Genomic DNA, 14,249 nt, shown 5'->3' with positions numbered 1-14,249 from the left:
TATGTGAGCAAATGCTATTGCTATTATTGGAGATAGGGAAAAATACAGACTCGTAAGCATGAGAAAACTTGTCAAAATTTTGGCAATTTCTTTTTCAGACAGAAATTATCATGGAGGTTCTAAATTTCTTTTCATTTCAGTGTATGTTAATGTAATTCCAAAGCAGAAGTGTGGTTTGGTGCTTTATATATAACAGGGAGTCCGTTTGGCAACCTTCCTCAGTCTTGGTCACTGCCTCCATTTAACTTCTCTGAATGTATTCCTAAAGTTCAGTTCTCTCCTGACATTCACTCCTAGACACAGGTCAACCTAAGTGATTTACCTGGAGCCATACAAGCCTTGGTCTACAGGAACTGAACAAGTGAGTCAGAAATGGGACTCTGGGCCAGATGTCAGTCAATCTGTTTTCTCCCTTTGGGTCAACTGTTTATATTATGGTTGCAGTGAATCTTGCCTAAATGAGAAAGACAATCAACACTGCCATAGTCAAACAAAGACAGAAACAGTGAAAACTGAAAACCTGACTGACTGATTTAATAACACAATTAGGAACAGAGCAGAGTTCCCCTTCCCAAAGTCAGCATAGATAGGAAAAAGTTTATTTCTTATTTGAATAACACAACAATTAGAGCAGATCAGCTACTACCTATAATTGGATCCATGGGACATTGTCCCTGGAGTTTCAGAATTTGTCATCCTGTGCAAAGAGATGTATAACTTTAATTTGCTGCATGAATTATAAACTTTTCACAAGCAACAAAAAACTTAAATTGCCTTACAAAGTGAAAGGATGGTCCTTTGGAGGATGTTTCTGGAGCACAAATGTCAAGGCAATTCTGGCTATATGAAGGAAATGTTTGCTATATGTCCCACCATGAGAATATCTATCACCATTTTCCTGGGCTTAAAATGGAAAGCCTGGACTTGTTTAACTTTCAAGCTTTTCAGTTAATTAATCTTTGGTTGCAGTAATCATTTTTACTAAATGAATCTCCCAAAATTATTTTGGCAGAAGATACTGAACTTGGAAAGCAGAAAAACTCCCAAGTAAGAAGACTGTTAGCCAGCTATGAGAATAAAATCATCCCAGTGGTTCAGAGGTAAATTGATGTCTTCACCATCTATCAGTTACAGATGTGGTCTTGGACAAAGAAAGACTCTATAAGATTTTCTTTCCTCAAGATCTCATGATATTTATGTAATAAACCTTGCCCTTCCCCAACTTTACCTTTAAAAAATATTACAGCAAAAAGAAAATCTTGAAGATACTTTATCTGTGGCTCCCTACTTGAAATTTTCCTTACTGATGATAAATTCCTTCGAATACATATTAATAATACTATTACCAAGCAAGAGAAGCAGTTAAGCACATACCACAAGTTGATGTGAAGAAAAAATACCAGAAAATAAAAATGGAGAAGATTTTGTGTTTTATATATGATATGTGATGATAATCTTTCTATGTGTATATACTAATGACCTTGACATAATAAAATGTTCCAGGCAAATCTGACATCTGTAACAATGTTTTTCTTCCTGGGATTTTCCCACTACCCCAAAGTTGAGATCATCATATTTGTACTGTGTTTGCTGATGTACCTGATCACCTTGCTGGGAAATATGATTCTGATCTCCATCACTATCTTCGATTCCCACCTACACACACCTATGTACTTCTTCCTCAGCAATCTCTCCTGTTTAGACATCTGGTACACCTCTTCTGCTTTCCCTCCAATGCTGATAAACTTTGTGTCAGGGGAAAACACCATTTCATTCTTAGGATGTGCTGCTCAGATGTACTTCTCTCTGGCCATGGGCTCCACTGAGTGTGTGCTCCTGTCTATGATGGCCTATGACCGATACGTGGCCATCTGCAACCCTCTAAGGTACCCCATTATCATAAACAAGAGGGTTTGTGTGAGGATTGCGGCAGGCTCCTGGGTGACAGGCTGCTTCACTGCCCTGGTGGAAACAGTGTCTGTGTTGCAGTTGTCTCTATGTGGTCATAGTGTCATCAATCATTTTGCTTGTGAGATTCTTGCTGTCTTAAAACTGGTTTGTGTGGACACTTCCAAAGTGCAGTTAATCATACTGGTATTCACCATATTTCTTGTTCCCATGCCAATGCTCCTAATTTGTATCTCTTATGCATTCATCCTCTCCAACATCCTGAGAATCAGCTCAGTGGATGGTCGAAGCAAAGCCTTTTCAACATGTTCAGCCCACCTGTCTGTGGTTGTTTTGTTCTATGGGACAGCTCTTTCCATGTACCTGAAGCCCTCAGCTATAGATTCAAAGGAAATAGATAAATTTATAGCTTTGGTATATGGTGCATTAACCCCAATGTTGAATCCTATCATCTACAGTCTACGAAACAAAGAGGTGAAAGCAGCTGTGAAAAAACTGCTGATAGGAAATTCTTTGGTATTGTCCTAATTTCTGTCTTCAAGTAATATGGGAGCAAGCACATTCATCTGTATAATCTCCAACATCATCCAGAAAACTGCAAAATAAGTGGAATAAACTAAATCCTGGAAAATACCTATTTTTGAAAGGAGTTCAATATTAACTCCAATATCTTGATTTACCTGGTAAATAAAATCTTTGATATTCATAAGTAATTTAGGAAGAATGGATTACATTTCTAGAGATGTATTTAGCATTTGTTGAATATTAATATAATGTTAAAATTAGATGATTGCTTATTTTTTCATATTTGATTCACTATATCATCTAAATGTTCAAATCTAGCATCACTATGACAATAACTAGTATGCCAAAAGTGTAAGATATTAAGCCTAGGATATCTTGAAATAATTTATCATCATATGATTAGTAATTATGTCTGAAATTATGAAGAAGTAATATTTTACATAAATGTGTATATAGTTCAAAGTATAAATACATCATAATTCATAAAACCAAGATACCATTCATTTTAGAACTTTTCCTACTCTAAATGTTAAAATGTAAAATATGTTAGATTTAACAAACTACCATATGAATGATTTTGTTTATTTAGGATGTGAATGTAGGAGATAAATAAATATCTGTGTATGTGCGAAGACATCATGACAAGGACTTACACACAGTAATCTTGCCTTTGAAGTGGAGTAAAGGAAAAGCATTCAGGGGATCTATAAATGCTCCTTAAAGCATCTGTGGTCATGAGGTCAAAGTATTCTCATAATGTACTCTGAATGTGGAAGTCAATTCATTAATACACACACACACACACACACACACACACACACACACACACACACACACACACACCATGTTGCAGATTTTTCTTAGCGCATGCTGAACTGACCTGTTAAGGCTGAGAAAGAACATATTCCTACCCTGTAGAGATTACACTGCAAAAGAAATTACTAATGTACACATATATTGTGGGAAAAGATTCATGGATATATTTGACAAATGTGAGCAAAATTACGTAAATTATATTTTCACCAATATTTCATATTAATCAGTTTTTCTTTGTCTTTGCCATCCTCATTGGTGCTGGGAAATTATGAGACCAATACATGTACATTAATTCCTCTTTATCAGAGAGATGCCCTTAAGTATATGTGGGTGATGGCTTTATTCTATGGAGAAGGTGACTCTTGCTAGCATTGAGAGAATATCTTTGAATTTTAGACTTAGAGATGGTAAGACAGTCATAGATAATTATAACAGAAGGTTCTATCCTGAATAGAGCTTGTGAGAAACAATTCAGTTGAGGGTGAACTGATTCATAAAAGAACCATGTAGGAGAAAAGAATTCAACAAGTAGTAACTGTGCTGGTGTTCTTAATTCAAGGACCATTACTATACATGAGAATTTTTTTTTCTTTCTCAGATATTAGATGCACAGTTCTATTAATTCAGAAACCTTCCAAAGGGGATTTGTACTATTGAATAAAAGCAGAATAATATATTAGGACCTTCATCCTTATTTTCATTTCACTACCAGACAACAATGACCATGGTATCTGATGGTATTTGGTTGAAAATGAGGAAGAAGTATTAAGCCTATTACCACCCAAACTCTACAATCATTTTATTACAAAGACTGATTCCAGGTAATCACAATCATTGAGCCTATACATATTCATCTTATTTGTTTATGTGGGTGAAAATAAAATCTATAGTTTCATGCCTCATCAGCTACTGTCGGCATGTGCTATCTTTTTCAACAACTTTGTCTGTATTTTAAAGGGATATGGATGAGCTAATTAATGCCTAAGAGATGGGCCAACCAGATGTCCAGAGGCAAAACTCAATAAACTGGCTTGTAACCCATCTGGTTAAATCATCATAGGCCTAGAGAGGGTTCTCAGATTTCAGGCGCTTCAGCAAGAGTTTTTTTATCTACACAAGTAGATCCAGGATGGAGTAAATTTCCGCATGATTCAAACATGTTTTGTTTTCTGTCTTCCAAGGATAGAATTTTATATGTAAACCAGAATTGCATCTCGATTACTTCTTTATCATTCTGTGTTCCATTATGAGCACCCTCCATTGTTTAACATTCTTTATCGAAAGAGGAGACAAATTCATTAGAAAGCAGCTTACCAAACTGTATCTCATCCAGTCCTGCCTCTCTGCATTAGCATTCAGTTCATACTTTGCAATATTTATATTTAGCATCCTTGGAGGGGTCACTCATGCAGGCGATTAGTTTCAACAGATGAGTAACTTCAACCCCTTGTGGAAAACTTACTATTTTACCTCTAAGAAAGCAAGTTTGATTCCACAGTCTTAATCTCACTGTGGCCCACTCCCATGTATGGTTTTCAAATATATTTTTGTGAACTCAGAGGAAATAAATGCTTACTTTGCAATCACAAAATAAATGGGAACTTAACCATGCCATTAGATACCTGAAAGTCTAATTAATGTCTTGTTCTAAATATCTCTGCTTTTCTTTTCTTCAGGTGAATAAGATTTTAAATGATTTCTGATATGGTCTTTTATTTTTCATGTCACTAATTTCCCACGGTCTGAGAACATACTAATATCTGTGCTATTTTACTTGTTTTAAGCTATCCTGAACCTTTCCCAAATCATCCTGAATACACGGACACCTGGAATGCTTGCTAAAAATATCATGCAAATGTTCAACTTAGATCCAAACCAGAATTTCCAAAGGAGATATCTGTTGATCCGTATGTTTTATAACACCTGGTAATTCTTATGTGAGAATTATGGGAACTCTGACTTGGAGTGCTAAACGAAAGAGACTGAATCTTATTACTTACCACTTTTAGAATAGGGGGAGGTATGTTAACTGTCAAGGAGATGAGAAATTCAGAAGTGATCAGAATCTAGGGAAAATAAGTGCAGAGCTTTGTTTAAAGTGTTAGGGAAAGGGAGAATCCACTTAAAAATGTGAAAAGTTTGAGCACAAAACACTTGGGACTCTGATCAAAGAACTGGATAAATACAAAGTTTCATTCTGTCTTGTTTATCGCAGTTCCCATTTGTGTACAGAAAAAAAGTAAAAACTAAGCTCAAAATTTAATTTAAAAACTACATTCTATATACACTAGGAGGAAGAAATATTTAAAGGTCATTTAAATATGCTTAGTTTGAGTCCCTTCTGTGTTCACCTGAAACTATCACAACACTGTCTGTTAACAGGCTATATACCACCATGTGTGTGTGTGTGTGTGTGTGTGTGTGTTACTTGCTTAGTTGTGTCCGACTCTACATTTCCATGGACTGTAGCCCATCAGGCTCCTCTGTCCATGGAATTCTCCAGGCAAGAACGCTGGAGTAGGTAGCCACTCCCTTCTCCAGGGGATCTTCCTGACCCAGGTATCGAACCTGGGTTTCCTGCATTGCAGGTAGATTCTTTACCATTCTGAGCCACCAGGGCTCCTATATCACCATACAAAATTAAAAGTTTAAGTAAATAAATATGCTTAGTTTATTTCTTAATAAATTACTTTAGTAAGACCTCCTTTCAGTAAAAGACAATCACAACAGAGTGATCCTAGAAGCTCCAGTGAGAAAAGAAGAGTTTGGGACCTCAACTTGGTATCCATAGCTCTCTTCTTTAAGACGTGAATCATGTTCACATATCATAGTATCACTATAAATTCTTAAAAAATCATCACATATTGTGCTAAGATCATTTTGTGGGGAACAACTTTAGAGTCAGGAAGATTTAAGAAACCTACTATAAAAAAAAGATGTCATTCCAGGCCAACGTGATAATTGTGGAGATGATGAGAAATGGTAAAATTCTGGATAAACTGAAAAGGTAGAGCAAATAGGATTTCCAGAAGGATTGGATATAGGTGATAGAGAAAGAGAGGCATCAAGAATGGCTTCAGGGTTTTCAGAAGGAAAAGTGGGAAGGACAGAACTGTGACTCACTGATTCAAGAAAGTCTATAATTGAAGTGGATCTGTGGGAGAATATCAGGCATTCATTTTAGACATGGTAGGTTCAAATTATCGATTAACCATAACAACTACATGGAAGCATATACAAGTCATGTGTTTAGAGAAGTCTGGGCTAGAGATAGAAATTTGGGAGCCATTACTATATGAATGATATTTAAAATCAATAAGATCACTAAGGTAGTGAGTAGAGACAATAAAAGAGAAGAGGTCAATCCCTAGGTCATCATATCAACAATATTCAGTATTACAGATCTCCATTTGTCATCATGCAGAGTGACAGATGATAGTGTGGCCTTCTCATCTTCTGTGTCTGATTACATATCTGGGCACACGCTCTTTGACGCTTTCCATTCAGGTGCCATTCTGCACCTAATTACGATTATATTAGCTATGCATTCATTCATATGGATTTGAAATATATACCCTATCATTCTGCTATTCAAGATTGTTTCTAATCAGTGCCTTTTATCACTAGTGCTTAAATAAAAACCTTTCCATCTTTGATTTTTCACTTCTCTTTTATTATAAGTTAAAAGCAATTCCCAGGAATATGTTTACTTTATCAAAGCAATGAACAACTTTATGGCTCATGACAAAAAAATTTTATAGTATCTTGAGTATGGTATTACTGGGATTTGGATGTAGTGGGGGAATGAGAGAAGAGAAGAATCAGGCTGAACAATTCTTTGTTGTGGAGGTGTGACCTGTACACTGTAGAAGTGTGTGTGTGTGTGTGTGTGTATGTGTATATGTATATGTATATAAAAAAACAGAATCACCTTGCTGTACACCGGAAACTAACACATTATAAATCAACTATAATTCAATAAAAAATAAAATTTAAAAAAAGAGGATAAAATGGTATGAAAATATTATTAATGTTATGAATACATTAGCTAATTTGCAAATCTGTTGCAATACATTTTTAATAATAAAAGACATAATTTTGAGCCAACAGTCATATCATACTTCATGTTAAAACATATGAATCAAAAAAAAAAACATATGAATCATTTCTAGGAAAGTTAGAGCCAAGATAAAGGTAACTTTTACAGCCATTATTAATAAGCATTAATTATTATGAATAATGCAACTTATGCAAATGCATGTAACACAAGCTTAGGAGTATAAATGAAGAGAAGAAAAAATATCAGTACTAATAGACTTTAAAAAAAAAAACCTACGGCAATCAATCGGCGTGCTGCAGTCCGTGGGTTTGCAAAGTGTGGGACATGACTGAGCGACTGAGCTGAACTGAAGACAATGCCTTTACGCCTTTACGAGCAGTGCTGCGCTTAGCTCAGTCGTGTCCAACCCTTTGCGACCCCACAGACTGTCACCCGCCAGGCTCCTCTGTCCATGGGGATTCTCCAGGCACTGGAGTGGGTTGCTATGCCCTCGTCCAAGGGATCTTCCCAACCTAAGGATGGAACCCAGGTCTTCCACATTGTGGGCAGATTCTTTACCATCAGAACCACCTGGTTACACAGTAATATATAAGATTAATAGCTTCTCTATTAAAAATTGCTTAGAAATCATCATGGAAATATAATCAACATAATAAACATAAAGTGTTAAAAGCATAATAAAGATATTGAAATTAGCAAAAACTTGCAATTTGTATGAGATAATGATTATAACCTAATATACAAAAAATTCTTTGGAAAATAAAAGGAATTTCCAATTCACTTAGTGTTCAACAATTTCTAATTGAAATCCAAGTAGAAAATGGATAATCAAATAATAAAGAAAAATCACAAACTGGGAAGAAGAATAGAAAATTCATACATAAAATATGTTTAATTTCAACCTTAGGCAATTAAACACTAATACATTCAAAAATGAAATTTTTAATCAATTAAAAATGCATGTATACTCATGGGTAACTGATGATAACGGGAGTTGGTTAAATCCACTCTCCCTCCATATCCTTTAAAAACAATACAGGATAACAGATAAAACTATTCAAACACACACAACCAGAATACAGAAAATGCCTAAAGTTTAAGAAGAGATGGCAACCATACACAGAAGAACTATTAAAAAAGGATCTTCATCAGCCAGATCACCACGATGCTCTGATCACTCACCCAGAGCCAGACATCCTGGAATGCGAAGTCAAGTGGGACTTAGGAAGCATCACTACAAATAGAGCTAGTGGAGGTGATGGAATTCCAGTTGAACTATTTAAAATTCTAAAAGATGATGTTGTTAAAGTGCTGCACTCAATATACCAGCAAATTTGGAAAACTCAGCAATGGCCACAGGACTGGAATAAGTCAGTTTTCATTCCAATGTCAAAGAAGGGCAATGCCAAAGAATGTTCAACTACTGCACGATTACACTCATCTCACACACTAGTAAAGTAATACTCAAAATTCTCCAAGCCAGGTTTCAACAGTACAGGAACCATGAACTTCCAGATGTTCAAGGTGCATTTAGAAAAGCCAGAGGAACCAGAGATCAAATTGCCAACATCTGTTGGATCATCAAAAAAGCAAGAGAGTTCCAAAAAAAACATCTACTTCTGTTTTACTGACTATGCCAAAGCCTTTGACTGTGTGGATCACAATAAACTGTGGAAAATTCTGAAAGAGATGGGAATACCAGACCACCTGACCTGCATCTTGAGAAACCTGTATGCAGGTCAGGAAGCAACAGTTAGAACTGGACATGGAACAACAGACTGGTTCCAAACAGGAAAAGGAGTACGTCTAGGCTATATATTGTTACCCTGCTTATTTAACTTATATGCAGAGTACATCATGAGAAATGCTGGGCTGGATGAAGCTCAAGCTGGAATCAAGATTGGCGGGAGAAATATCAGTAACCTCAGATATGCAGATGACACCACCCTTATGGCAGAAAGTAAAGAACTAAAGAGCCTCTTGATGAAAGTGAAAGAGGAGTGTGAAAAAGTTGGCTTAAAGCTCAACATTCAGAAAACTAAGATCATGGCATCTGGTCCCATCACTTCATGGCAAATAGATGGGGAAACAATGGAAACAGTGGCTGACTATTTTTCTGGGCTCCAAAATCACTGCAGACGGTGACTGCAGCCATGAAATTAAAAGACACTTACTCCTTGGAAGGAAAGTTATGACCAACACAGATAGCATATTAAAAAACAGAGACATTACTTTGCCAACAAAGGTCCATCTAGTCAAGGCTATGGTTTTTCCAGTGGTCATATATGGATGTGAGAGTTGGACTATAAAGAAAGCTGAGCGCCGAAGAATTGATGCTTTTGAACTGTGGTGTTGGAAAAGACTCTTGAGATTACCTTGGACTGCAAGGAGATCCAACCAGTCCACCCTGAAGGAGATCAGCCCTGGGTGTTCATTGGAAGGACTGATGGTGAAGCTGAAACTCCAATATTTTGGCCACCTGATGCGAAGAGCTGACTCATTGGAAAAGACCCTGATGCTGGGAAAGATTGAGGGCAGGAGGAGAAGGGGACGACAGAGGATGAGATGGTTGGATGGCATCACCAACTCAATGGACATGGGTTTGGGTGGACTCCGGGAGTTGGTGATGGACAGGGAGGCCTGGCGTGTCGCAGGTCATGCGGTCGCAAAGAGTCGGACATGACTGAGGGACTGAAGTAAACTGAACTGAATCCAAATTATGAAATAAATAGTGAGAGCAGACTGTAGTCAAAGCTATTAGAAAATGAATTAGAATATGAGAAATAAAATATCTCACCTGATGGAAACTTCTGCCCCTTATCCTCAAAGAAAGAAAAAAAAGAGGCAAATTAAATTGTAAAACAATACTACAAGTTGATACCAATATCCTCAAATAAGCATTAGAGAAAAATACTTAAAATCAGAAATTCAAAACCTAAAAAGAAATTTATCAAGGAATGTATCAGGAAGAAATGAAAATTGATTGAACTCAGGAAGTAATAAGTAAAAGACAAAGCCACCTTAGAAATGAAGACTAAAATAAAGGTGGCCAAGGTAAAATAGATTAGAATGAGATTTAAATAGGGCATTGAAGAAAGGGAAGCGATCAACAGAATGAAAATAAGATCAAGAAAATATATCCAATGAACCACAGGCAAAGAAGAAATACTGTGTCTTTTATAAATAAAATTTGAGTCTCTAAAATGGAAATAAAACAAGAAAATAAAATTAATATTTAAAAATTAAGTCTAGAAAAGCTTTTTTTGTAAATAACATACTGAAAGTGTTTACTAGGTATTGAGAAAAATAAGCTCAGCGTAATCTACTCTGACATGTATCTCAGTAAAGCTACTGTACTGGAGTTTAAAGATAAATACAAAAATCTTCAAATCTTTAAAACAAAATAGTTAACATCTTATAGGGGCAAAGAATTAGTCCAACATTAGACTGTCTGAAAAAGATCAGACAGTGGAGATGCATTTTCAAAACACTTAAGAAAGAAAATGCATACCAAGAAATTTATATCTAGTCATGCTGTCCTTCAAATATCAATACTATTGAAAAATAGTTTTAAACATATAAGACCCAAGTAATGCTATACTCATAATCCCCTTTTGGAATCGATGGTAGGATAATCTTCATTCAAACAAAAGATGAATGGGGAAAGTTGAGCAAAATGATAAGCAATGAGCATTTAAATATTTAGTTATAGATTTAAGAATAAAATACAGTGATAATGAAGATGCAGAATAATATATGAATATCATTTTTTTATTTATTTTTATTAGTTGGAGGCCAATTGCTTTACAATATTGTAGTGGTTTTTGTCATACACTGACATGAATCAGCCATGGAGTTACATGTATTCCCCATCCCAATCCCCCCTCCCACCTCCCTCTCCACCCGATTCCTCTGGGTCTTCCCAGTGCACCAGGCCCGAGCGTTCTAATGAGATGGATGAAACTGGAACCCATTATATAGAGTGAAGTAAGCCAGAAAGATAAAGACCAATACAGCATACTAATGCATATATATGGAATTTAGAAAGACGGTAACAATAACCCTATATGCAAAACAGAAAAAGAGACACAGATGTACAGAACAGAATTTTGGACTCTGTGGGAGAAGGTGAGGGTGGGATGTTTCGAGAGAACAGCATCATATTTTTTTTTAAAGTGAAAAATTATACAATCAGAAAAGCTAAGAGGGAACATCTGCTTTAGACAGTAGATTAACTAGAGCTGTGCATGCAACCCCACCATGAACTTTTAGAAAACCAGATAAAGTAGCTAAAAAAATATTGTTTAGATATTGAACAAGCAAGGCAGGACAATGACTCTGGAAGAAGAGACTAGGATTAAAGGCAATTAGTGATTACTTTCCAGACTCCAATTTATGGAGGAGGACCCCAAACAGATCACAGTGGTCTCACTAAATTGAGCAAAATGAGAAAAGAGTTCAAGGGGCTGAAGCAGCTGCTTCACAGGGCGGAGTTCTGGAGATGTCTCTTTAGCCAAACAAGAAGAAGTAGAGCAGATGCCCCTTCTGAGGCTCTGAATCAACTGATGAGACAACTGCAGAGAAAAGACCCAAGTGCTTTCTTTTCATTTCCTGTGACTGCTTTTATTGCCCCTGAGTACATCATGATCATTAAACATCAAATTATTTTAGTACCATGAAAGAAAGATCAAGAACAGAGATTACCAGTCCATAGAAAAACTAAAGGCTAACTTCAAAACAATGTGTACTAATGCTATGATTTACAACAAACCAGAGACCATTTATTATAAAGCTGCAAAGAAGCCATTGCACTCAGGGATGAAAGTTCTTAGCCAGGAAAGACCTCAGGGCCTGAAGCAGGGCACAGACTTCATTTCAGACTTCCAAAAAAGTCAAAAGCAGAAAGATAGAAACTTGGCAGAGTGTGGAGGACAGCAGCTCCTGGCTGAGATAGAGTTAAGACTCTGGAGACACTGAGGTACAGGCTTCAAGAGAATTGAAAGAGACACATGTACCCCAGTGCTCACTGCAGCACTGTTTACAACAGCTAGGAATGGAAGCAACCTAGATGTCTATGCAGATGAATGGATAAGGAAGTTGTGATATATATACACAATGGAATATTACTCAGAATGCATAAAGGAATGCATTTGAGTCAGTTCTAATGAGGTAGATAAAACTGGAATCTATTATACAAAGTGAAGCAGGTCAGAAAGAGAAACACCAATACAGTATATTAACACATATATATGGGATTTAGAAAGATGGTAATGACAGCCCTATATGCAAGACAGCAAAAGAGACACAGATGTAAAGAACAGACTTTTGGACTACATGGGAGAAGGCAAGGGTGGGACGATTTGAGAGAATAGCATTGAAGCATGTATATTACCATATGTAAAACAGATGAACAGTGCAAGTTCGATGCATGAAGCAGGGCACTCAAAGCCGATGCTCTGGCACAACCCTGAGGGATGGGTGGGAGGGAGGTGGGGGAGGGTTCAAGACAGGGGGACACATGTATACCTGTGGCTGATTCATGTCGATGGTTGGCAAAAACCACCACAATATTTTAAAGTAATTATCCTCCAATTAAAATAAATTAATTTTTTTAAAAAGAGTCCCAATAAGAAAAATAAAAACAAAGATGTACTTGAAGATAAATTTAAAAGCAATAATATTAGAAAGACAGATTGACCACATTGTTACAGAATTTGGAGGTAAGCTGACCAGGTGGCTTGTTAATAGTCAGTGTGAATTTGAAAGGATGAAATCAGATGGAAGCAACAACACTGGGACTTCTCTATCCTGTGGATCCTATTGTAGGAGAACCAGGCTATGGCCGTGTGAGACTGGAGATGACAACTGGAAGACTTCAGCCTGGAATAAATACTTTTCAGGGATTCAAAGAAGATAAAATTAACAAAGTAAGTCCAGTGTTATACTTGAATTATGGACCCTACAGTCTTATGTGCCACATTATGACTCCACATTTGCAAATATCAGCAAGGATGATTCTGATTTAATCTAGTCAACCTATGGGCAAGACTCTATCTCTAGAGTGATTTCAGCATCCATGAGTTTTTTGGTCACATGCCAAGATTATCCATATCTTATGGCAGATAGTTTATTGGCTATTTTAATAACAGGAAGACATTCTAGAAACTTGTAAGAGTTGGACACATCATCTCCTGAGGATGAACACCAGACTAGGACACTTGACATAGTAAAAGAAATGAAGGTTACAGAAGTTGAACCAACAGGGTGTGTAGACTTCAATAATCAAGACAGGCTTACACCACTGAAAGCAGGAACAAACTTTGGAGCTCCAGTTGAAGATTTTTGACTCTGAAGAAGGTGAAGTGTTCCAGTGAAAACTTGGTGAAACTACCAAACTGCTCAGAGAGCTCCAGGAAGCCCAGAATCAGAGTCTGAGCACCAGACTCTGTCCCCAAATGGTCTCTCTTGGGTCCCTTGTGCAGAGAAATACCTCTTGCTGAACAAGTGACCAATAACTTTAAAGAACTTGCACAGCAAGTAACTCCAGGTGATATGGTAAGCGTATATAGAGTCCAAAAAGCAATGGGGATTTCTGTCCCCTCCTTGGTCATTGAAACAACTTTGTAGATTTAACACAAGATTTTGAAGAACCTAAAAAGACTGATGTTACTGAGTGTGCACCTGATGGATTTTGAAGCTAATACTGGTATTTAATTATACATTATGTATATATTTTTTCATTCTTCACTTTGAAATGCTTTCCAGATGATATTAAATACTTGTAAATTGTGTTTTTAATTAAACTTTGGAGCAATTAATTTTAATGTTCCAGGGACTGGACTTCTATAGGTAATAAAGCTGAACCTGGGACTATGAGCTGGTATTGTACACATCATCTAAGTTATTCCTTTACCTTTCCCTGGGCTGAATCTGAGGATGA

The 14,249-nt window shown here is 36.6% G+C and overlaps 1 protein-coding gene and 1 pseudogene across 1 annotated transcript; both read left to right on the top strand.

Annotated features, from left to right (window-relative positions):
• Positions 1-1,494: 1,494 nt before the first annotated feature.
• LOC122710235 (olfactory receptor 13F1-like) lies at positions 1,495-3,781 on the top strand. Its single transcript, XM_043927896.1, has 2 exons — positions 1,495-2,408; positions 3,757-3,781. The coding sequence occupies exons 1-2, from the start codon at positions 1,495-1,497 to the stop codon at positions 3,779-3,781; spliced, it is 939 nt and encodes a 312-aa protein (XP_043783831.1).
• Positions 3,782-6,185: 2,404 nt separating this feature from the next.
• Positions 6,186-14,004, top strand: LOC122710023 (annotated as a pseudogene).
• The last annotated feature ends 245 nt before the right edge of the window (positions 14,005-14,249 follow it).

The sequence above is a fragment of the Cervus elaphus genome, chromosome 16 (genome assembly GCF_910594005.1).
Source record: "Cervus elaphus chromosome 16, mCerEla1.1, whole genome shotgun sequence".
Classification (NCBI taxonomy): Eukaryota; Metazoa; Chordata; class Mammalia; order Artiodactyla; family Cervidae; genus Cervus; species Cervus elaphus.
The sequence above is the reverse complement of the archived record's forward strand: the minus strand, read 5'-3'. Positions and strand labels throughout refer to the sequence as shown.

What these genes read in the sequence shown, in the direction of transcription:
- LOC122710235 (XM_043927896.1), top strand. Translation starts at nt 1,495, where the DNA reads ATGTTCCAGGCAAATCTGACATCTGTAACAATGTTTTTCTTCCTGGGA. An exon ending in GCAGCTGTGAAAAAACTGCT is followed by an intron (nt 2,409 to 3,756) that starts GATAGGAAATTC and finishes AAAAGAACCATG; the next exon opens with TAGGAGAAAAGAATTCAACA.